This window comes from Myotis nattereri (genome assembly GCF_964212035.1).
Source record: "Myotis nattereri genome assembly, chromosome: 1".
Classification (NCBI taxonomy): Eukaryota; Metazoa; Chordata; class Mammalia; order Chiroptera; family Vespertilionidae; genus Myotis; species Myotis nattereri.
In genome coordinates, this window is record NC_138075.1 from 139,224,425 (window position 1) to 139,249,891 (window position 25,467).

The 25,467-nt window shown below is 43.6% G+C and overlaps 1 protein-coding gene across 4 annotated transcripts in view; it reads left to right on the forward strand.

Moving 5' to 3' along the window:
• The window catches only part of KIAA1217, a 467,214-nt gene that overhangs the window by 368,907 nt on the left and 72,840 nt on the right, over window positions 1-25,467 (forward strand). For all 4 annotated transcript variants that reach the window (XM_081104030.1, XM_081104029.1, XM_081104031.1 and 1 more), the window contains one exon: window positions 286-379. In XM_081104030.1, the coding sequence (XP_080960156.1) occupies window positions 286-379 (94 nt within the window). The remainder of the gene's footprint in view (window positions 1-285; window positions 380-25,467) is intronic.

The window sequence follows — 25,467 nt, forward strand, 5'->3', positions numbered from 1 at the left end:
TTTGCTCAATATCTTAAGAAATTTCATGCCACCCTCTATCAATGGGTGGAAAACTACACAGAAAGAACAAAAAAGCAAAAAAAAGGAAAGAAAAACTGAAGTCATTTTTATTTTCCTTATTTATTTTTACCTATTCTATGGTAAAAGAACTTTTGTCTGGTTGCTTGTGGACAACAGCTGGATTGTCTGCTGCTGTCTTTTACCTGATTCCTATGGGCAGACAGAGAAAATGGCCAAAGTAAGGCTCCTTTCGTCTGCCATAGTTATTGATGTTTTTTATTCCAGGAACATTCAGGACAGATCGCTCCTCAAAGTGTACAACAAGGATCCTGCACATGCATTCAATCACATGCCAAAAACTTTGAACGGAGACATGAGGGTAAGTGTTCCTGTTCTATTTTTGATTTTTTTTGGTGGGTTAAACCATCTCTTCTTCTGGTATGTGCTCCTGATGAGATCACACCCCACCACCAGCTTTTGGGTGTTCTCACCACTCATTTGGTCTGACGACTCATTTGTTTTCTTGGTAGAGAAATATTTTCTGGTCATTTGGGGCAAAGGGACTGAAACAGGGCCTCACACAGACTCATTCCTCTTAGGCATGGAGTTTAGTGATGTCCTCACCCCAAGTGGATCCTGAAAAATCTTTACATAAATGGGTTCTTGATCCACAGTACCTTAGCTTACTCAGAGGATCTCTTGCTATTTTTTTCCAATTAAAATAAAGCTAGCATACAAACAGCAATGAAAAAGAACACCCCATACATAATCGAATGTAAAATCTTTTAATGTTCTTACATCAGCTATCCCAAGTCTTAGCACGCTAATTAAATTATTCACCGTCTAATTCAGGACTGTTTGCTGTTGCTGTGTATTAAATATTATCAAATCTTATCTGAATTGATTGAGGGCATTGTACGAAAAACTACATGGTTTGGGAGCTGAAATTCTTTCCGTTTAGATCATCTCAGATTATCCAAACATTCACAGCACACAGAGGTATTTTGGAGGGGAAAAAAAAAGAGCAGAGAAACTGAAAAGGCGGATTTTCAAACCACATTAATGCAGGTCCACTAGAAAGGGATTGTGTTTCTAACAATAGTGTTACATCTCTCTGAAAGAAAATGGGAGGGAAAAAGAAAGATTAACTTCTCCCACTGTACCTCCTGCCTCCTCCCGCCCCCACACTCAAATTTGGAAGATGCTGTGCTATTATATATCATCTTCTCTGAGGATTAGCACTCTGCTGGAATCTGGAGTTTAACTAGAAAAAAAGGAAATGGACGGGTTTTATTGCCGGAGAAAGCCAGGCACCGGCTCCTAGCGCTGGAGAGGAGTGCCTGAGGTGAAGCATCCCCACTTCCTGCAGCGTTTTTGTTTTCTGCCGCAGCCATAAGAGTTACACACAGTCAGTGGCTTCAACGACCCAGACTCACTATGGTACAGTCCTATAGGTCAGACATCCAGCATGGGTGGACTCAAATCTAGGGGCCATCAGCGGGATATTGGCTTTTCTTTCCTTTTATTCTCCGTTTTTAGGCGCCACCCACAATCCTCAGCGTTCAGCCCTCATCCTCCGTTGACAAATCCAGTGAAAGAGCATCTCTCTGGCCTGGTACCGTCATCACGCCTCTAACCCTGGTCCCTTGTGATCACGTGGAACCTACCTGATACCCCAGAACAGTCTCCTTACTTTAAAGTCACAGATTCCAGGGTTGAGGATGTAAACATCATTGTACTCTCTACCACACAGGGTATGTGAGTTTAGGACCAAGAAGCCAGGAGGTCCAATAGGAAGTGCTGGGAGGATTTCTAGGTAACTCTGGCCTGGAGTATGAGTGATGTCATTGTGGTGACATCAGAACCTACGCTTCTGGAGGAAGAGGGCTCTCACGTACTCACCTGCTGCTTTTTTTTATGTCAGAAATGGTGTGTGATTTGAAGCGAAGGCAGTGTGGCTACTTCAGACCATCTAGGATTTTGAGGTTTATTTTTGGCCAGTTCCACTCTGAACGTAAACCAGCACCAGGTGAAGACAGATCGAGGCCTGCCAACCAGGCTGCGCGGACTGAATATCACAAAACCCTTTGCCTTTTATTGCTTCGTTATTCTCTTTCTCGGTGGCATTTTTAGGAATCTTTTCTCCCTGGGAAATCTGTGTGTTTGATATGTCTAGCCTTTGAACTAGAGTTTCATGGTGTTCAGCTTTCTGTTTTCAATACATAGAGCCCGCTCAGCGGTCCCAGAATTGCCTCTGAAAATCTTGTTTATGGCTGGGGAGGACACTTGTTTTAACTCTTAAGCAGATGTGGTACCTGCATAAGGGGCCATCCGTGAGCATGGGGAGAATCAAATAGTAACCATATGGACAAAGCCTATTAGAATTCAGAACTTATCGGTGAAGTTGTCCTGTTTTTTACTTTAAGATGAGACCCTAGCGATCACTTTCTGAGTTGCCCACAGCATACTTTCGACAGTAATTTTGTGTGTGAGAAAAATCAACTATTGTCCCCAGCTGAGGAGACAACAAATGTTCACCATCCAACCCCCTGAAAAGCTTTTAGGTTTCAGTGACGATGAGTCAGAAATAAGAAACAGAACGCAGTTTAAAAACCAACTAGGTGTGATTGTGCCTGCAGTTTGCCACTTGGTCTCATCGCAGATTCCAGAAATTAAAAGACATGGAATTCCTTCAGCCTCACCTCCTCTTGGCTCGAGAGGTTGGAATTCTCTCTCCTTCCTGATGAATGTAACTGCCTTTCCATGAAAGGAAAGAAAGCTTCGTTGAGTCCTGTCTGGAGCGCAGCTGCATAGCCCCATGGTTCGTGGTAAAGAACAGAAACAGAGAGCAGAGCAAGGATGAATTGTTGTAGACTAAACTGAGCTGCACGCTGGGTGGAGAGGCGCTCCATCCTCCCGTATGTCTGCAATGCGCGCGTGGCAGCCCTGCCCGCCTGTCACTCACCGTCCCTCAGCAGCCTCCAGAGGCCGCGGGATGGTCCTCCAGCTGCCCACTCGTTACCAAGGCCCGTGCGTGTCATGAAAAACATTGGATGGACCATGCAGAGGCGCCACACCAGCAATGCCAGAACTTTGCAGTGGCCTCTGAAACTCCCCTTACACAATGAATTGAGCATCTGGCCTGTGAAAGAAAGGATGTAAGAGTCTGGGTCTAACACAGTCCGTGCTCCAGAGCAGGGCTCTGATGGTAGCGGTGTAACTCAGGAAGCACGCTAGACTAAAGCATTCGCTCTGGGGTGGTGAGCGCGCTCGGCATATGTGCTTGGTGAGGGGGACGTGTCTAGTTTTTCACTCTGCACTCGCTGCGCATTTTTGAGGCTGGCCTATTTCATGAGACTTGTGGTTCTCTGCTGGAATGAGCGCACCCGGCTCCTGAATGTTTCCGTCCCTATTTTGTTACATTAAATAGTAGCTTTGATAATTCAGTTCCCATGGTACTGTAGTCACCACGTGGAACAGGCCCTTCTGCAAAAAATTATATGTGTTCTCATGGGTTTGCAATTCACAAATGTACAACTTGAAGAGGAGCCATCCCGTTCCGTGGCTCTCAACGGGACCCGCCAGCGACGTCCCGCCCACCCAGCCAGTGGCTTTGTCAGTCTTCGGGCCTTTCCACCTTCTCAGGTACTTTGAGGTTACTTCCCGACATTCACTTTGCTCCCTCTTGTATGTCCTTAATTTTTCCTTGTGTATAGATAGTTCCCAGATTTGCATTTAGAGCACAATCCCCAGATCGGCCCTGCGTCTTAAATTAGTTCCTAATACCCGGTTCAGCCGCTGCCTCCCAGACCTCTTCTGTTTGCGCTCTGCATTTGACACCGATGCGCAGTCTCCTTAGAAACCTGGGTTTCCATCACACTGCGGCCATTTCTAAGTCCCAGCCCACATTCAGACACACTTCCTTTGTTCACTAACTCCTTTTCTTCCTCCTGCCCTCTATGGTTTTCGGTGTGTTCAGGCTGACTTCCAGTTTGTGTGCGTTTTAATTTGCTTTTTTTTTTTAATCTTCACCATTTTTACTTGTGATTTTTATCTTACTACTGATTTAATCATGCCAAAGTAGACAATCCTTGAAACTATAGCCCTGGCTCTGCCATTTCTTAAGAGTTCAAGACCCAAATGCTCAATTTCCAAGTGGTTATCTCTACGTGGATAGTCTTCCAATGTTTCCGGTGTATCCTGTTGTTGAAGACACACACACACACACAAAGTCGTAATCTCTTCTTTTTCTTCCAAGCTATTTCCTCCTGTTTTTCTATCTTTGTGAGAGATGGTGTGTGTGTGTGTGTGTGTGTGTGTGTGTGTGTGTGTGTACACATATATGTGTGTTTTGAGGGTTGGGGGGGACGAGATTTAAAAAGTTGACTTATCAGTGAGTCTTCAATTGCCTAACTCCCGTTTCTCAGCACATCCTACTGTCTCCGGAACCATTCCGCGGTGCGAGGCCTCTGACAGATGACCCTTTGGCCAGTGCCTGCACTGCTACTCTTACAATAGCTAACTTTTTTGAGCATTTACTACCCACTTTTCAGGGTAATTTTATTTAATCTTCAAGACAACCTTTTGAGGCAGGTACTGCCTCATGTTTTAACTCAGGAGACATTTGCTCAGGTGTGCTAAGAAATGTGCCCAAGGCCACACAGCTAGAGCAGGCGGAGCTGAGAAGGGCACCCAGGCCTCTGCCCTCCACATTCCAGGCTGTTAGCAACACGGCCGTCCTCCTGTAGGTGCAGCGTTCACTGTTTTTCTATCAGCAACGGCCTTTAACCAACGCTTCCTCCTCCACTCCAACAACTGCTTCTGAAGTCATCTCCCTAAGCCCAACTTCCCATTGTGCAAAGAAGAGCACAGGCCAGTGATCAGTATCCTCTCTGCCCCAACACCCAGCAAAGCTGTCTCACAGTTCTTGCTCCAAGTGTATGAAATGCACTCTCCCACCGCACATGTCTGCCTTTCGAAAGTCCATGCAGCTTACTACGGGACAGTTGCCTGATGCCAGTGACAGAATGCTGGCATGAAAAAAAAATGGTGGGAGGGGACACTATTGTGTCTCTACATCTCTTCTATGAAATAACACCAAATGCCAGGTTTGAATTCTAATTAGAACAAACCGACTGTAAAAGATATCTTTGAAACTCTTTGGAAAATTTGAACATGTTTTGGGAATCAGGTGATAGTAAGGGATAGCCGGTAATCCTGATGGACATAATGATGACTTGGTGGTTGTGTTTTTAAAAATGAGACATACTAAAGTATTGACAGGTCAAATGGCACGATTAATGGGATTTGCCTTAAAACACTCCAGCAAAGCAAATTAAAAAAATTGCTTTGGAAATATATGAAACAAAATTGGTAAAATATTGAAAAATGTCAAAGCTGGATGATGGTAGTCTGTTATATTATTTTCTCTACTTTTTATGGTTGAAAATTTCCATAATAAAGTGTAAAAAATTAAACTCGTGCTTTTAGAGGCCAAATAAAAGACTGCCTGCGAAGCTTTCCCTAATGCTCTCTCAGAATTCATCTTTCTTTTAGGGGGACATTTTGCACATTCTGTTGGTGTTATACTCATTTCAATGCATGTCCATCTCACCCCTGACTGTAAGTTCTCCAAAGGCACAACCATCCTCATGCTCATCTTTGTATCCCTCCGAGAGCCAGTTTGTGTCTTATGCTTGGTGAGTGTAAATACTTGTCAAACGTGATGCCCTGAGTAGTGTGGTGGCAGTGCTACAAATGCTGTATTATTCATTTTCTGTCATTAATGAGAAGCCACTGTTAAAATATCTCCCTGTTCTCATCACCAGAAATAGTTGTGCTTCTCCCGGTTTATTTTTATCATGTGGACACTCTGACTCTTAGAAGTGATCATTTTCCCTCTTTGTGTTGCTACTTTAAAGCTTAGAATTAAATTTGTGGCCCACCCACAGCAAGTGTACAGGCACTCTGCAGTGTGTGTTTTGTGTGCTGGCTTTGTTCCTGGCTTCTCTGTTTTATTTTCCCTCCTCTCATGTTCTTTCTGTCCTGCGTTCCACTTTGACTTTTTGGGGAGCAAAATTGTAATAATTTATATGAACTCTATTATATTCTTGTGGAATCAGTCAGGATATAAATAATATTCATTCTCTACTATTGTTTCCCTGGGTTTAGGATAATAGACTCTTTTGTGTCTATATAGTGGGCAATGTGTTAAATACTTTGCATATTATTTAAATTAGTCAACAACTCTGCAAAATAGGTATTCTGACTCCATTTTACAGATGATACAACTGAGGCAATGATGTCTCTCTCAGACCCACACACCTGGTAAATGTCAGATGTCAGGTTTGAACCCAGATCTGTCTTACTCTTTGGATTCAGCCCACAGTCTCCCTTTTTTGGTATTTCCATGTGATTTTTGCAATTTTTGAAATGATGCATCTACTAAGATTTTAGAACACATAAAATATTCTTTTAAAGTATTTGTTTCACTTATTAATTCTATTATGGTATCTTTTCATATTTGACTTTGTTTCATTCTGTTCTCTTCTGGAAAAGTTAAAAAGATATCTGGCCAAAAACAAAGGAGGGGGAAGAAAGTCAAAGTAAAGGAAAAGAAGAGTATGTGCCCATTTTCTAATGTAATTGAGATTTTTTAAAAAATATATTTTATTGATTTTTTACAGAGAGGAAAGGAGAAGGATAGAGAGTTAGAAACATTGATGGGAGAGAAACATCGATCAGCTGCCTCCTGCACACCCCTCACTGGGGAGGTGCCCGCAACCAAGGTACATGCCCTTGACCGGAATCGAACCTGGGACCTTTCAGTCCGCAGGCCGACGCTCTATCCACTGAGCCAAACCGGCTACGGCGTAATTGAGATTTTTATTTTGTCCTCAGGCCAGTGTTCTGGTTGAGAAGGGTTTGGGACTTGGGGAAGACAGGGGTGAATGAAATAATTCTATAGAAATGGAAGAGAAGAGAATCCCATAGAAATCAGAAAACACTCCTAACTAATTTTCTTTGATTCACTCAAGGCCCTCCTTGACCCAACCATCACAGTATTCCCTTCACTCACATAATAACATATTCACGATATACTCTGGACCAGGTACCGTGCTGAGCATTTTGAAAAATGAGCATTTTGCTCATTTGACTTTTCAGTAAAAGCCAGTGTGAAAGGAATTCTTATTATCGCTCTGTTTCAGATGTGGAAGGAGGATCAGGGAGGTTAGGGAACTTGCTCAAAGCCGCAGAGCTTTTCAGAAGTGGAGCTGGATTCAGAGTCAGGCAGGTCATCTTCAGAACTGGCCTTCTTACTCACTCCTGTGGTCACTACTGTTCTTCTCCACACTCCTGTCTTCATCATCAGCGTCTATGTGCCATCCATTTTTAAAGACCTAACTCGAAAGCCACTGTCATCATCTAACTTCCCCTTACTCTTCCCTTCTTCAGGCCTCACTCACCACATTTTCTTCTCTGACTTCCACAGAACTTCACCTCTACCCCCTCTCATAGCACACTCACCTTTTCCTGCCTGCACTGTAGGTATTGATATGCACATATAAGTCCTTTTTAAATTCTAAGCTTCTTAAAAAAAACTCCTTGTGTTTCTCTTGGACACTGTCCTGCTTTGAGAAAATTCTCATTACATTTCTGGACGAAAAGGGGGCTCACTTCAGTACTTTTTCCATCACGAATTTCCAGTTAATTCCTTCTCTCCTAAGATCAGTACAAGAACTTATAACTGGAAATGTCTGAGGTTTGCAACATATTCCCTAGTTTATCCCAGAAGTAGTTCCTGACCAAAATGAGAAATATGAGTGGCTATCTAGCCTAACATTTCCTGTCAATATAATTTTATAGCAGTGAATAGCCCTGAAGTTTTAAGATGAGAGCAACAGATTTGTCAGTTTAAATTAAGGGATGTACACATATCTGCATTTTATTCTCAGGAGTTAAGTTCCCCTATAGCAGAAAGTAAACAAATCTCCAGATAACAAATTAAATAAGAGAGATCTTGTTTCACTGTATTTATAATTCAGTAGGACAAATCTTGCCTCTAGATTGTGTAGTCAGTATTTTAAATGCCTCCAAACTTACAAAGTAGGAGTGATTATTTTAGAACAGTTCATCTGACCCCTTTATTGTGAAGTTTCACTGATTCACTCTCCCAACCACTATACGTAGAACCACTTCTCTGGCTTAGGCTTTTGTGCAAGATTCTGAAGAGACACAGTTGACCCTTGAACAACATGATTTTGAACTGTGTGGTCCACTTATAGGCATATTTTTTTTCATTTACAGTGCAATACCATAAATGCATTTTCTCTTCTGGACTTTTTTAAAAAATTTTATTTAAATTTATTGGGATGACATTGGTTAATAAAATTATTTAGGTTTCACATGTGCAATAATATATCATGTGTATATTACATTGTGTATTTACTATCCAAAGTAAAATCTCTTTCCATCGCCATATATTTGACCCCATTTAACTTTTGCTACCACTCCCCACTCCCCTTTCCTCTGGTAACCACCATACTGATGTCTGTGTCTGTGAGTTTTTGTTTGTCTGTCTTGTTAGTTCATTTGTTGCTTTCAGTTTTATATCCCACATATGAGTGAAATCACATGGTTCTTTTATTTTAATATATTTTATTGACTTTTTACAGAGAGGAAGGGAGAGGAATAGAGAGTTAGAAACATCGATGAGAGAGAAACATCGATCAGCTGCCTCCTGCACACCCTCCTACTGGGGATGTGCCCACAACCAAGGTACATGCCCTTGACTGGAATCGAACCTGGGACCCTTTAGTCTGCAGGCTGACGCTCTATCCACTGAGCCAAACCGGTCAGGGCAATCACATGGTTCTTGACTTATTTCGCTTAGCATGACATTCTCAAGACCCACACATGTTGTCACAAATGGCAATATTTCACCTTTACTTATGGCTGAGTAATATTCCATTGTACAAAGGAGCCAAAAATGTACAATGGAGAAAAGAAAACCTCTTCAATAAATGGAGCTGAGAAAATTGGAAAGTTACAAGCAAAGGAATGAAATGACTGCTGTTTGTCACCATACATAAAAATTAACTCAAAGTGGATCAAAGACCTAAATATAAGATCTGAAATAATAAACTACATAGAAGAAAACATGGGTACTATTTTATTAATTTGACCTCAAAAGCAAGGGAAATAAAAGCAAAAATAAATGAATGGGACTATATCATACTTAAGACTTTCTTAATAACATTTTCTTTTCTGTAGCTTACTTTATTATAAGAATATAGTATATGATACATATAACATACATAATATGTGTTAATCGACTATTTCTGTTATCAGTAAAGCTTCCAGTCTACAGTAGGCTCTTAGTAGTCAAGTTTGGGGGAGTAAAAGTAAACATGAATTTTTATTGTGCAGAGTCGGAGCCCCTAACTTCCACATTATTCAAGAGTCAACTGTAATAGTGACCAAGTATGGTAACTGCCCTCACAAATCCTACAGTTCAAGAGAAGATCAGAAAGTCACTAATCAATAATGACACAGACATCTATAATTTTCACATCAGCTCCAGGCTATGTGAAATCTTTGCCTTCATTCTGCTATTTGCTTGAGTTAACACTATGGAACTCACTTATGCATAATGGATGTAATTATGGCCCTTTTCTGTCCTGTCTTTCTGACAGACACAAAGTATTTCTATTGGAATGGTAAGGAGTTCCTCTTATTGAGACGATTAGCTAGGCAAACACATTTCCATGTGGGGAAGATCCAGGACAAGGTAGATATTCCTCCCTCGCTACTTCCAGTTACATTTTATTTTATTTTTGAGAAGCAAGAAAGGGTAATCTATGCACATCTGATGTGCAGCTTCCAAGTGATACAAATCTCATCTTTCCTGCTGTGTGGCTGCTTGCTTTTCCTTGCTCTTATTTTTCCTTTTTGTCATTGAGAGGTTATGACAACACGAGCCATATTGTATTTATAAACATCACGTGTTTCCTTGATATGGCTCGCAGCTTCTGCCAGACGAACACATGGAAGAAACATTTCTCGTTAGCTCAGCATTGGTTTTACTTATGCCGATTTCCGGAACAGGAAAAATGCCTTCCTACTCAGATTTAACTTTCATAGAGTAGCAACAAAACCTCTGAATGTCCGTGAAATAGTTTTAACAAGGGTGGATACTGCTCCTTTAAACCGCATATTTTGACTAAAAGCTTCCTTCTGTGAAAAAAAAAAAAAAAAGAACACACACAAAAACCTCAAGCCTTGCATTCACTCACCATAAAGACAGGCAGCGCTGGAAGCATTCGAGAGATGGGTGGTTTCAAGGTCTCTGCGAGTCTAGAAAGTTTCTTCTAGAAGAGAAAGGTTCACGGAAGATGTAAGGTAAGGACTGTGACTCTGTAACAGAAAAGAATTTTCAGAAATTTTTGTCGTCTGTGGCACATTCCCTGGATTGAGTCAGGTCTGCTGTGTTTAAGTTGATTCAATGAGGAATTGAAATTTCAGGTTTTTATTTTTAACTGTTTAAAGGGCACTTCTTTGTTATTGGCATTCGTCTTTTTTAAAAAAATCCATTTAAGTTACATTGGGCTGTCTTCAGTCAATAAATTTTGTGGTCTAGTGTCTGCTGAACCTTATAATTTAGAAAAGGATTTAAATAGTCAACATTGTTTGCTAGTACAGATCTCATCGGTTTATGTGTTTTGTGACAGTTTTCGGTGTTTTCACGAAGATGCTCACTTGCATTTAGTTTCTGAGACAAACGTAGAGAATTTGAAGGTGTGGTACAAATGGGGGGTGGAGATTAACATGTGTCCTTTAACAGTCCAGGGAAATTTTCTTGTTTTTGTTCTTGTATAAAACATTTTAGATTTTAAAATAAAAACAGCTCTTTTATCTTGATTTTTACATTTTAAAAAGAAATATCAATTTAAGCTTTATGAATAACATTAAAATATTCTACAGTTTTGACATTATAACATAATAGATATATTTCATTTCTACTGGGTTTAATAATTGACTGAAAAAAGTCTTTGGCAGAAATTATATTTACTTGAGAATAACTATTCTGTCTTATTCTTGCACTAATTAAAATCACACTGTTTTGCATTTATTTCTTTTAAAGAAGTTTAATAAGAATAATGTTCTATGAAATCAATCTGTTTCATTTTAAAGGTACATGTGAGCATGGATCAGCTTATGAATAACTGTATGGATACCGTTATCCCAATTTAGAGATGAGTTCATATGCATGAGAAGTTGTTTTCCAATGTGGTAAATAGTATACGTTATTTTATATAATCATCATAATAACTGTTTGGCGTAGGTGCTATCATACCTATCTTAAGACTGGAAAACAAAGGCTGGGAAAGATTAATAACAAGATCACACACTGGTTGGTAGCAAAGCTGTGATTCAAACCCAGGCTGGCTGTCCCTACAGGTCTTGTTTTAGAACCAAACTATGCACAGCCTTACCAGGAGCTAAGAGCTCCGAGTCTCGAGTCAGACATAGATAACTCATCTTGGAAGTAATGATTTATAAATAAATAAGTAATGCTTAACTGTCTTCAAGATAAATTGTGGGGAGCCAGCACGGCCATGGCATACTCAGCCCCAGGGCGCCTTATGTGCCATGCCAGCTCAGCCTGGTTCAGTGACCCTGAGTGTGTGTGTGGGAGGGGGTGTGAAAGGATTGATTCTTACCGCTTATTTTCTAATGTCTACCGCTTACTTTCTATTTCTACAGCTTATTTCTATCTTGCCTATCTTTAGCTTAACAAAACCTAAGAGATCTCTTAGAAAAGACAGACAAGAGAATGAAAGCTGGGTCTCGGTGGGACGCTGCTTCCGGATGAGGAGACAGCGCCCACAATAAACTATTTAGAACAATTTTGGATATATATATTTTTTTAGATCTGTAGCATCCAAGACCTAGTATCACACTGGTTGTTATTCAGGGGCCTGGTTACAACTTAGAGTGAAATGAACACAGTGAACGTCAGATGATGTGGGACAGCAAACAGCACTGCGAACAAAGGGCTGTTTCCTTCTTACGCTTCCTTCTTTGCGTCACGGGCTGTGCACTCATAAGACTCCTCATGGGACCGGGGGGCTTATTTGCGAGCTTGACTTAGAAGTGAGGGAGCGTCTTTGAGTGGAGACTGCCTGCAGTGCCCGCCTGCTCTCCTTTCAGGCCTCTAGAAAGAGGTGGACAGGAAGAACGTTAAAGAACTTGGAAGGTGGAGGGCTCTGGAGTCAGGGCAGCTAGCCGAACCGACTCAGAGGCAGGGACTGTTGCTTGCCTCGGCCCCTCCTGAAGACTGACACAGCCACTCAGCCGCAGAAATGTCCTGGTGACCTGTGCTGCGAAGTAATGACTGCCAGCAGCATCCACCGGGGATGCGGCTGCTCATCGCAGCACTGCACCTGGGCTCCAGGATCTAAGCAGCTTGCTTCCAGCCCCATTTCTGCATAAAACCTGGGACTGGCTAAGCAACCAACGCAATTGAATGCTGACTGGGACCGGCCTTCCTTCTTCAGCAGCCACTGGGGTGAGCTCCTGAGAGCTCTGTGCCTTGCTAGAAAGTTCAGGAAAGGTTAATGCCACACTTCAGCTTTTTTATATCCAAGCCACAGCCCGTTTCTTGGCTCATAAATATAGGTGCTAGCAGAAATGGCCTTTGACTGCGATCATATGTCCTGGTATTTTCCGGTTGTATCCCCTGTACCTATATGTTGTTGTTTTTTTCCCTGGGGTTGAATGTCTCCTCTGTGAATCCCTGTCAGGGCAGCTTGGACTATAGGAGCTCATTTCCTGTCATATCAGTACAGGCTCCCTCGGGGCCAAGATCCTACCCTGCAGAGGGCTTCCAGGTGACCATTCTTTTCTCCATAATTTTCCTAAAATCCCTCAGGTGAGCGTGTGTTACTTTTATGTAAATTTGGGGAGGGCACACATTCATCTTTTGAAGAGGAAAGAAATGTTTTTAAGATCCATGTTGCCTGGTGGCAAGCCCTGCTTTTCCCCCACGGGGTTGGCGATCCCTTTGCTTGCGTGTGATTTGCAGGTGTGACACTGTCCACGCTGAGGAGCTGGGGCTGGCTCCTGTGACTAGGAAATACACCTGGCCTGTGTCGTTGGCGCTCCCTGAAGAAACAGGCCTGGCTTATTGGAATCAGGGTTCTAGCGGTGGAAAGGACTTACACATCACCTCTCATCACTCTTTCACCGCCAGTTGTGACTCAGGAGGCTAGCATGGCTGGTATGAGTTGGTTAAGGCCACAACGTAAGGAAGTGACAAAAATAGGGCTGGATCCCAGGCCCCCCCAGCCCCTGACATCAGCCTTTTGTCCATTTCCAGGGCTCTCCTCTTTTGGTTCTCACCCTCTCGAGGGTGGTTTTCTTGATTGATTCAGGCAAACACTATGCCATTGACTTCTCAGCCATCCATTGTAGTCGCTGAGCATAGCCAGCTTTCACTTAGCGTCCAGACAGCAGCACAACGCTGTGGAGTGGCCAGAGCTCATTAGTGAGAAATGCATGGGCCTGGACCAGAAAGAAATGGGTTTCTCAACTAACCCGATTCATATCATTCAATGTTTTATTGAAGGAGAGCGAGCCATCAAGACAACTGAAAAACAGCAGCTGCTTCAAATTATGAGATACTTTGAATAAAATAACATTGGCTTTAAAGGGTTGTATAGTATTATAGTGTTATTTTCAAAAGTCGGCCTCTTTGCTAAGGCTCTGACAATAACTCTGTTTGAAACTTTAATGTATTACTATTCAAACTACTTCCAAAACTGTTTTTCCCTTGGAGCCAATGATTCTAAGTGGCACATAGAAGAAACAAGTTTTTAAATGTTATTAATTAAATAATGTTGTATTAACGAGTACTGCAAAGATAAGTAGCGCCAAGAACTTGAAAGTTAATGAATATTCTTGCTTTGTCACAACTAAATAAAAAGAAAGTCCATTTAAAATTGACTTAAAGCATGATAGTACACTTGGTGAGGGTCTGGCAGAAAGAGTGATAATATCTTGTTATCGAGTGAAGTGTAGAAACCCAGGCATTATGACAAACCCCGAGTTGGGTGTTCACAGAGGGGCAGAGTAAACCATTATTAAAGATTATACCATTGAAGAAAATGAACCATTTGGATCTCAGGGTCAAATCGAATTCTCGCTTAAGTCTTCTCAAGACCTCCAGCATCTTGGTATTTGGCACAAAAGAGGAGCTGTTTCCTCTGTCCCTTTCGTAAGATTGATTTACTTAAGGCCTTTTCTGATAAGAAGTGTGAACGCCCAGCGTGTCATTGAGGCCACGGGTCCTTCCCCTTGTCCAGGAAGCTCTAGCACAGGCCCTGGTCCCGAAGTGCAGAGAGCATGTTTCACTCGGTTGATCGACTCATGCACTTGATTTCTTTCTTTTTATGTTTGTCTTTTCCTGTGAATCAAAGGTCATGCTTCCCCTTCTTCTGATTTAACTCTTTGAACCTGTTCCTTTCCATCTGCCCTTGACATAGTAGGAAGAGCTGCCAAAGAAAAACCCAAACATAACAATGTCAGTGATGCAGTAATTCCGGAAGAGCAGGGGCCTGATCTACAGGGCTGAGGCGCAGCGAGTGCTTTCATTGCAACTCGCCTCTGAGATGCGAGGTGGCACAGCCCGGCTCTGGGAGCTGTGCCTGGTGCCATTCTTTGTACTGAATAGGGCATTTGGTAGATGATTGACCCATCAGCCTAGAGACTGAGGGGACATTCTAGATCAGCCGTGGGCAAACTACGGCCTGCGGGCAGGATCTGGCCCGTTTGAAATTAATAAAACTATTGAAAAAAAAAGACCGCATCCTTTTATGTAATGATGTTTACTTTGAATTTATATTAGTTCACACAAACACTCCATCCATGCTTTTGTTCCGGCCCTTCGGTCCAGTTTAAGAACCCATTGTGGGCCTCGAGCCAAAAAGTTTGCCCACCCCTGTTAGATGCATATCTGCAAAGTGGATGCCATTTTTGCTTGCTTTAAAAGCAAATCTAAAAATATATTTCTTAGCAGCTGTGTCACTGCAAAACGAAACAAACAAAAAAACTGCTCCACTGCAGCGCCAGTCACTCATAGGTATCTCCAGGGTTCAGATCTTAATGCTTCAGAAACTTGCTGCGGATTTCACTTCTATATCCAGACCGAGGAGCCTATTAGCCTGCGATCTGGGAGAACCTCTACATTCTCGCGAAAGTGAGAAATGTGCCACTATTGGCAACCTTCGGCTATAATTATGTTAATCTGGCCATTTTAAGACTGAAATATGGTGTTTTAAAATGTGTCTGTATTTTTATTATTTGTAACAATGAACTGAAGAAATTGAGTGAAATGCTAATAAGCTTCTATTCAGTACCACTTTGTGACTACAGCATAGCAATGAGTCAGAAGTGGTTATTTTGATATTTTTAATTTTGGCAGAGGATTTTGATCTGCAGAATTTTACTCATATACATAGTACATCTTACTATAAAATCTACCAAAACATTTTTATATTTTAAAGTAGATACAGTGAGTATCTCTGTATGTGCAAATCCGTCTTGGCATATATGCTCAATAACAAACATTTCTATTAAATCACTACACTGTGCTATACATCTGTGCCTGCCCCCCCCCCCAAAAAAAAAAAATATTTTTTGAGCACTACCACAGATAAATGGTTTTCTATCAAGATCTAAGGCACACAGATCATGGTTTTTAATACAAATATGGGACAAGACTAGAATGGACAATATAGTGACATTCTGAGAGCTTTCAAAAACTGATCTTTAGCTAATTGGTTTTACCTCCCCCTCACCAACCAAAACTTTTATTCTGTTCACAGGCAAGTGATGTCACAGATTCTCTTCTCATTCCTGAAGACAGGTTCTCCCGGGAGATAAACTGGGAAGGGAAGGGGATGTGTATAATTGCCCACCATGAATTTTATAAATTGATATTGGAATGTACCTATCCTATCAGCATGAAGTGGATGGGGAAGTCTTTGAACCAACCTGGCCTGGGTTCAGAGTAGCCAGTTCACTTGGGAATGAGAATGGGTACAAACACCTTCTTGAATGTGAGTTCATAGCATATATCAGGCGTTTTTCTCAAGGATGATGCTTTGGAATGATACAGCACGGCATTTAGAATTTCCATTACTTCACGAGCTCTTATATCTCTAGAAGAGAGTGTGCCATCCTCTTTATCCTCCTGTGAATATATTAAAGTAGGTATTGTCTTTCTATCTGTTTTGCTCTCACGATTCATTGAATGAGCCTATAAATATTTGTTGCTGATTTTAATAACACATTGACCACACTTTTCTGCATGTAAAGTCATTTACAAATAAGTTAGCTCATGTGATGTCCACGGCACCAGGAGGGTAAGATTGCAAGCTATTCCTGAGCCAACTTAGCAGCTGAACCAGAGCCTCAGGAAAGTTCAGTGGCAGGACCACGGCTCGGCCGGAGACCACGGCTGAGCAGGTCCCATGAGGAGAACCCAAGCCTTTTCATGCATAACCCAGCTCATCCCTCCACACCCTTCTTTGGGCATCAAGGTGGGGAGGGGTACTGACCGGAGAGGATGATTAACCCTTTTTTAAAAAATTGGAAATGAATTTGTAGCTTCAGCACATTGAAGGAGAACTTGAGAGTTGAGCGTCAGTGGAATCAAGCCATCATCCTGTCCTAATTTTAAGAAATTCCCTTTGTCTATTGGTTGACCCCTATCTTTCTACCGTCTCTGGGAGAAACTCTGCCCAATGTTCCTTTTCAAAGAGGGGAAGGAAAGGAAGAGAAAGGATAATCTAAAGAAGGAGGAAAAAGACTGGAAGTTGGGTTGGGCAGCAGGGGAAGACATGCTACTTTGGGGTCAGCCTGGAGCTTGTTTCTCTTTGCAGTGAGTTGAAAGTTCTTGATGCTGATCATGAACTTCCAAAGGCGCTTCACAGATTCCAAAGCATTTTCTTCCCATGCCTCACCTCCTGTGTGGCAGGGGGTTCTTTCCTCTCAGGGGCAGTGTTTGGGGGGAACACCTAGACCACCCCTGCCCCTTTGCTGGAGGTGGGCGTTTTGTGATATGGAGCGTGACTTCTTCACACGGAGTCACTGGACTGGCAGCTGTCTTGTTTTTTCTCCTGAGAGCCTCCGTTTCAGGAGTGCCCAAAGCCTGGCAGTTTGTCCTTGGGACGCAGGGAAGCAGCTCTTATCTCTGAGGAGGAGGCTCCTGGCAGCACCGGGACCTGTGGGGAAGCAGTGACTGGCCCATGCTGGCTGCCACTGCCCAGCCGTCTGTGCAGGGCACAGCGTGGCACAGCAGGGCAGGCAGAGAAGCGTGCCACATGCCAGGCCTGGGGGATGCATGACTCCCAAACTGGCTGTCTTTGAGGCTGTTATTTATCCAAATAAGGAGAGGCAGTGGTTTTGCTGACCAGCTCAGATTTCTGCGCCATGTCCGCTGGCTGGCTGGCTGGCTGGCTGGCTGGCTGTCTCGATATTTGAACTGAAAACACAAAGGTATGCCTTTGAAATGGAGCATTCTTGTGGGGGTCACAGGTATCCTGGAGACATCATTTGGAAGGCAGTTTCTCCCCACATTTGTAGATAACAGTAATATGCTCTGGTCTACTTTTCTCTTGTACCTCTTGCAGCATTCAATACAGATGACTTTGTTTAGGTATTTCTGGACCTGATTTTAGACGGAAATAATACCTATCTTAGCAATCGCTGGACCATTGCTTTCCTTTGAAGAGTGTTCAAGGAAGGTCAGGCCTCTACACTAACTTCTTTTTTTAATTCTTTATTGTTTAAAGCAGCGGTCACCAACTGATGGTCCATGGACCACTGGTTTAAAGTATTATATATGTTTTCTTTTTCCCCATTAACCTCTCTCCAGTCGTTCCCAGCCCCCAGCACATGCCCTCACCCCCCTACTGTCTGTGTCCATGGGTTATGCTTAAATGCATGCATACAAGTCCTTTGGTTAATCTCTTACACGCATGCCCTCCCCCCCAACCCCCACCCCGCTCCCTTCCCTCTGAGGTTGGACGGTCTGTTCTGTGCTTCTATGTCTCTGGATCTATCTTTGTTCATCTGTTTATGTTGTTCATTATATTCCACAAATGAGTGAGATCATGTGATATTTATCTTTCTCTGACTGGCTTATTTCACTTAGCATAATGCTCTCCAGATCCATCCATGCTGTTGCGAATGATAAGAGTGCCTTCATTTTTTACAGCAGCGTCGTATTCCATTGTGTAGATTACCACCATTTTTTAATCCACTCATCTGCTGATGGGCACTTAGGCTGTTTCCAAATCTTAGCTATTGTAAATCGTGCTGCTATAACATAAGGGTGCATATATCCTTTCTGATTGGTGTTTCTAGTTTCTTGGGATATATTCCTAGAAGTGGCATCACTGGGTCAAATGGGAGTTCCATTTTTAATTTTTTGAGGAAACTCCATACTGTTTTCCACAGTGGCTGCACCAGTCTGCATTCCCACTGCACTGACTTCTTAACGCTAGAGAGCAGGGTTGTTCTGGCTCTTCATGGGTCCCTGCCCTGGTCTTTGACTTTGGGTAAGACACTTTAAGTCTCTGGGCCCCAGTATTTTGTGTGTGTTTTTAGTCCTCACCTGAGAATATGTCTTTATTGATTTGAAAGAAAGAGGAAGGGGAAAGAGAGAGAGAGAGAGAGAGAGGAAGAGAGAGATCAATGTAAGAAACAGGGACCAGTTGACTCCTGTACATGCCCAACTAGGGATGGAGCCTACAGCCTAGGTATGTGCCCTGACAGGAAATCGAACCCTCAACTTTTTTGGTGTACAGGATGTTGCTCCAACTAACTGAGCCACCTGGCCAAGGCTGGGTCCCAGTTTCTTTATCTATAAAGTGGGGATTATAACAGTTACCGGGTGGAAATGAGCTGGGAATTAAATGAGTAAATTCTGGAAAGCATTTGGTAAAGAGGAAGTTTCCAAAAATATGAGTTTACTTTCCCCATTTCCATCTTCTAGCAGATTTAATTGAACATGTTTACAGGTAAAGAAATTCTAGGTTCATTATAATTGCCACCTAAAGCTTAATAAATCAGCTGAGTGGAGATTTTGATGTGAGCTTTCCACTTCTCTCGAGAGAAGTGGTTCTCAAAGAGCCATCCCTGGACCAGCAGGTCAGCAGCACTTGGGGACTTGTTAGAAATACAGATTCTCGGGCCACACCCAGACCTACTAAGTCAGACCCTCTGGAAGTGGAGCTGTGATCTGTGTTTTAGCAGGCCCTCCGGGTGACTCTGATGCATGCTGAAGTTGGAAAACCACTGTCCTCGAGTAAATTGCTCATTGGGTCAGAGATCAACCCATGGCTCCAAGACACTAGGCACTCCCCCACCTCCTGTCTCTGAAGGTGCCTTACTTCCTGCCTTGAATACCTAAGAAAGGAAATTCTTTCTTACCTACTGAAATTCTGCTCACTGTTTATGGACTCCCTTACATATCACCTCTTCAGAGAATTATTTCTCAGCTCTCCTAGCCAGAAGAATGTAGATCCCAAGAGTGTTTGTCTGTTGCACTCATTTGATAATTGTCAAAGTTATTTTTGCTTTTTCTTATTTTGAATATTCATGTACGGGCCTCATTTTTTTTTCCTACTAGAATGTAAGCCCTTCAAAGGTAGGTGTGAAGTCGTGCAGATCTTTTTTTCATCATCAGCCTGAATCCTGGGCTTTGCATATGTAGTGGCTACTCAATGAATACTTTGTGGACCCACAGAACGTTACAGTTGGAATGAGCCGTGGAGATAGTCTAGATCAGACACTTCTTGTTTATATTTAAAAACCTGATGTTAACACCTGGACCAGAGTGCGGCTTCCATGATTCCCTGTTTCGTGTTCTTCGCACTTCACTGTGCTGCATTGACTGCAAAGGGACACCTGAACGGGGCTTTAGGGGCCACAGACTCCAGCCAAACTCAAATAAAACAGATGGACTTTCAAAGTTATATTCATTTCATTTGTAAAAACGGAGCCTTTTAAATCCTTTTATAACTAGTGAGAATTGGGAAAGTTCATGAGCCCATATAATTACACAACAAATAGCACCTATTCACAGTCTTATATGAGAGGCTTTCCCAGCTCACTAATTCAGTATTCCTGGGACACCCATGGAATTTCTTTTGGCTTCAAAAGTTGCTGTTAAGAGGAGAACAGGCGGCTCTCCTGAACCCAAGAAGAGTTGGCACCCGGACTGTTTTGATCTGGATTTCCATCATTGTTTTTTCATGTTGATCTTGAGGGAACATGGAACCTGGTGGATTTTTTGAGTTATTGTCCCTCCGTGTTATCCTCTGGAGCTCTTCCCTCACACAACCCTTTCTCCTTGTGACAGATTGGCTAATATTGTTCAGCCAAGGATCAAAATAATGGCACAACTAAAAAACCTTTCATCAGAAGCCATCCATAAAATTCCCTTTAAAATGGGTTCTGCTGACAGAGCTCCCGGTGTGTTGTGTGTTTGTTCTATTGCTTCGTAATGGCACCAGCACATATCCTACTCCAATCAATACAAGAACAGAGCAGGATGCAGAAATGGGGTGATTCCAGGGCCACTATTATAACCCAGGTCCACAGAGTTGGCTTCAGAAAAGCTGTGCAGAAAGGAGGAGCTGTGCAGGGGAGACAGAAGCCACCGGAAGGGGTTAAACCTACTGGACACTTGGTGCTAAGAAGCTGAGACTGCTTGATGCGTGAGAAAGGGTTTAGAGGAACCAACGAAAGCCTTGAGATTTGAGTAGCTACATTGTGAGAGGACAGTGACAGAACAAGAATGAAGGATCATTTGTCCTCTAGCGTCTCTGAAAAATACCTAGTTTTTTAAGCTGCAGCTATAAAGCATAACATTCTATATAGATCATCAGTTTGTTGCTTAAGTTCGGGTATATTGAAGACATATCATCAAACTAGTATATACTTTTTATCCTGACATTGTGATGATTATCCTAAAGGTATATCATGTTATATCAACTTTTTAAATTTGCAACATAATTAAGTTGATCAGTTTCCCTAACAAAAGGTAAGAAGGACAGAGGAGAAGGGACGGAGATGTATGCTTCTGGTTCTCAACTCCTTGCACTTCCATTTCCTACCCATCAGATGGGTATTTCTGAGGCCCATGAAGTGAAATCACAATTGAAAGCACTGGGTAAGCTGCAAACTGCTGGATGAATATCGTGTGTGTGTGTGTGTGTGTGTGTGTGTGTGTCCAAATACATCCTTTGTAGAATAAGGAATGTTATAAATAAATAAATATTTTGCAGAATGTATGTTACCAAGTTAAACAGGAGTTTAGAGAACTGTCATAAAAAGAAAGACACAGCCTAAGGAACTGAAAGTAATATTCGGGTGACAGAGGTGACGTGCTACGAGCAACAAGTCTGGAAGCACCGAAGGGAATTCCCGTGTATAAAAGAACAGCGCCCATCCAGGAAATGGATGATGTGCAGAAATGGAGGTAACTAATGAGAAGGCCCTGTTTGCACCATCTGTTGCAAGTGATAGAAAGAAGATATCATTTTACAAACTGTAACTATTTTAGGTACAAAAGGAGGTTGCCCTTGGCCTGGATAATGCAGGAGTGTCCCAACAGAAGATCGAGTATCCATGAGGGAAGAACATTTCTCTTTTATCTGTCCTGCAGCTTGACACACTTACAGTCATGCCTTGGAAGTTAAATGATTTATTTAGCATTACTTTCCTCTGTGCCAGACAGGTCTTGAATCACCACTGGACACAATGCTAAGGCAGCCAGGGCCAGTACTGGAGGGCTCCGCAGAGTTCCCTGTGTCAAAATATTTGTGGAAATACGCTTATCTTAAATATAGCCATAAGCTAACCACTGACTGGACCACTTCTTTCCTGAGAATCAAATAATTTTGGCAACCGTCTGTCTCATGTCTGGGAGACATTCCATTTATGATCAAATGCAATATTAAAAGCTTCACTAGTACCTCACAAATGACCATCTCTCCAGTTTTAACAGTGTAAGCAAGATGAATTTGACATTTCTTAACATCTCAATCACTTCCCTTCATAATGTGGTCTTAATGTTGATAAGTACATTTTAGATATTCCTTTAACATAGGTAATTTTGTTAAAGGCAATCAAGAAATGAATAAGGAAGGGAAATAATTTCTCAAGACTCTTAGCCTTTCCAGAGCCTAAAAAGTATTTCTTGTTGAGGTAATGCGGAATTGACCAGCCTCTCCCTCCTTAATAGTAACTCAAAAGAAATGCGTTGCTTCCACGTTGCTGAAGTGCCGGTCAGTGAAAGGAAGTGGGAGGCTGAGGAGTAGGACCCTGAACGCGGCCGGAAGAGCAGGTTCACAGAGGCGGCAGCGTCCCTAGGATGGGCCTGCAGAGGAGGGTCAGCTGAAGTGAGGGCCAGCGTGGGGGGCGTTCGCGATGGGTTGTGGTGACTAAGCCTGAGAGACCCCTTTGCTGGAGTGCGCACGCCCCTCGTGGAGGGTCCGTGTGAGCCAGGAGTTGCTTAGATCAGCTCCCCTGGCTCCTTGGGCAGCGCTCAGGATATGGAACTCCTCCTCCTCCGGGTGAGCTGCGTGCTTCTCCCTGGAGAGCATTTAACTCATCCTGATTCACCGCAGGGCTGGGCGAGCTTTCAACCCCCTGACAGTGAGTTACTGCTCTGCTGATGACGGAGCCAAGGTGTGCTCCGCAGGCCCTGCCCGGGAGCACTTTGCAAGTGAGAGCGCCCTGGACCTGAAAGGAAGGAGGCGGTGGAGAGGTGAGCCAGACAGTCTCTCACCTTGCGCCCACGGACTCAGGTGGTAGCGGGGCTGACAGAAGCCACCTGTCTCTAAAACAGCTGACACGGGCTAATGTGTGGAGCGAGGCGTGAGTCACTTAGCCGAACAGCGACAGGGCGAGCTGAGAGCTTCTGTTTCGTGGGGAGGGGCCGCGACCCGGACTCCTGGCTTTTGTTCCCTCGCACAAGCAGCCCTGCACGTAGGATCAGCGGGTCAGTGACTGCAAGAGCCCGATGGCTAGGATGTCTTGTGTGCTGTATGCTAAACGCAGGGTCTTTAGGGATGTGCCGGCGATGGATTCATGGCTTAACCAGACAGACAGGGGCGAGCGGCCCCCGCCTCCCCCTTCCTGGAAAGCTCACGTTGGACTGAAGGAACGAAACCTGCAAATGTACACCAGATGCGGCCGGGCCGATAGCGCGCTTCCCATACTCCGCCGAGAAATAACAAGCGCCTGCTGATTAGATTAAAAATCAAAACAAGGGTTTTCACATTCCTTCTTCTCTTTTCCGACCTCTTAGGTGGCATCGGTTACAACCACTTCGTCCAAATACTGTTTCTAATGAGACATCTTAGGAGGGTGGCCATGTCATGTGCCCCGTCCTCTCCCCGCTTTAATAACCACAGAGCGTCTCGGTGGCAGTAAACAGTGTTTTGAGAAAGCCTGCAGTGCTGATGAAAATGAACTTGAGAGATGTCATGGAATTCTTTCGGTCAGCGAGGACAACCTCGAAAAGCCGGGAAATGTTTGAAAAATGCGCAGGCTGCCCAGAGTGTGGTCATGGGGGGTGGCCTGAGGCCACGGCCTTCGCGGGGACTCTGCTGGGTTCCCACTCGGGGAGCTTTCCCTCGCACCAGCCCCCAGGGCTCAGCCAGCTGGCAGACTAGCAGAGCCTACCTGTGAGCTAAGGACAGACATGCCTTCCTTCTCCCTCAGCGTTTGCTGGCAATGTGTTCATGCCTGTGCGCCCTGCGCGCCGCACAAGTCCCTTCTTGCTGGGAGCGCACGTCCCTGCGCCTGTTCACCTGGAGGGAATAGCTAGATGGCGGAGGAGGCCTCGTGGACTACCCTGGCCTCCATCCCGCTGAGGGTGGGGCGCAAAGGCTCTGGTTTCCTCTCTCGAATCCCCTCGTTGCCCCGTCTATCTTTTCCTCTCCTCTCAGGTATGTTCCCCGCCTGGCACTGCACAGGACTGATTAATGGCTGCTACCCAAAGTTCAGCCTGGCGAGCGAGGCTGGTTAATGAATACACAGACAGCCTCCTCCCTCATGTTTTCCCTCCGGTGTTATAAACCAGGGGAATTGGCTCACGTTTCCTTCCGTTGCCAATCCAGAGACTTCAAAAGTCTTGGCAGCAGCGCAGGTGTGGGGTGCGGGTCCACCCAGGTTTCCTAGCAGCTCCCGCCCTCCGCGGAGCGCTGACCTGAGAGCTGGTCCCAGCGTAATCAGCCCGTGGGTTCTCGGATGGTTTCCGTTGGTGCTGGCTGCTTGTTTGCTGGTCTGAATGATCGTGTTTGCTTTAGTAAATCTATTTTGCAATGTTTCCCCCATTGTTAACCCATTTACCTGGGCCTCCCGGAGTTCATTGGTTGGTGTGTGTTTTCCGTGTAAGCAGTTGTTAAAGGACTGAGTCACCCAGCCGGAGCCGGTGGTTGGATGTGGGCTGAGGTTATTTAGTGACTGATTTCCAAGGGGAGGAGACACTGGCTTATCCTGGGGAGGAGGACTTTTCATCCATGCCCGGGGCAGCTTCTTTCAGAAGACTGAGCAGAACGAGATGGTCTTTACTGGTTGGGAACACAAGCTGGGGGACGTTTCAGGATCTGTGTCCTTTGGGATTTCTTCTCTGAAGAGAAAACTCTAACATATCCAAGTGTGGAACTGAGGATTTAGATGAAGGCAGCAAACAAAGGAATCGTGTAATTGGGAGCTGAGCCAATGCGATTTCTCACGGCGTTAGTTATACAGGTGATTGGCTTAAGAAAAAGTAAGTGGCTTTAATTCTTTGTCGGTGAAAGTCTCCTAAGAATCCTCTTCAGTTTTGCCCGGTTACTTCATTGTGTAGTCTGAGTGGGATGTTTACAAATTCTAGACTTGAAATGGTGGAGCTTGAAGTAAAATAAACTGTACATAATATTCCCTTTCTGCAAACAATATATGTATTTTAAATACTCCACAAAGACATGATTACATGAGACAGTTCCCAAAATGATTGGAAATAAACATTTTTTAGGCTACATTTTTTCCCCCAGAAATAATTGTAAGGTGTTTCCCCCTCTTATCTTACATTCAAAAATTTCTCAATGAGTAATATTTAACTTACAGTATTGGGGGGAAATAAAATTTGGATATATGTTAGGGTTTCTAACTCAAACTTTAGGCAATTCATTTGGTACTGCCCCAGATTTTTTCCCGGTCTTTAGGAAGTTCAGGGCAAACAGCATATTGAGAGGGGAACTGTGGTCAGGGACAGCAGCCTGAGCTGGGCCCAGTGCTGGGATCTGGAGGAAACTATGCTGTTTACAAGAACTGGAAGGACTCAACCCCGAGACAGCAGTGGTGTGGGCAGTAATGGAGAGAGGGAGCAGCGATGCCCAGCAC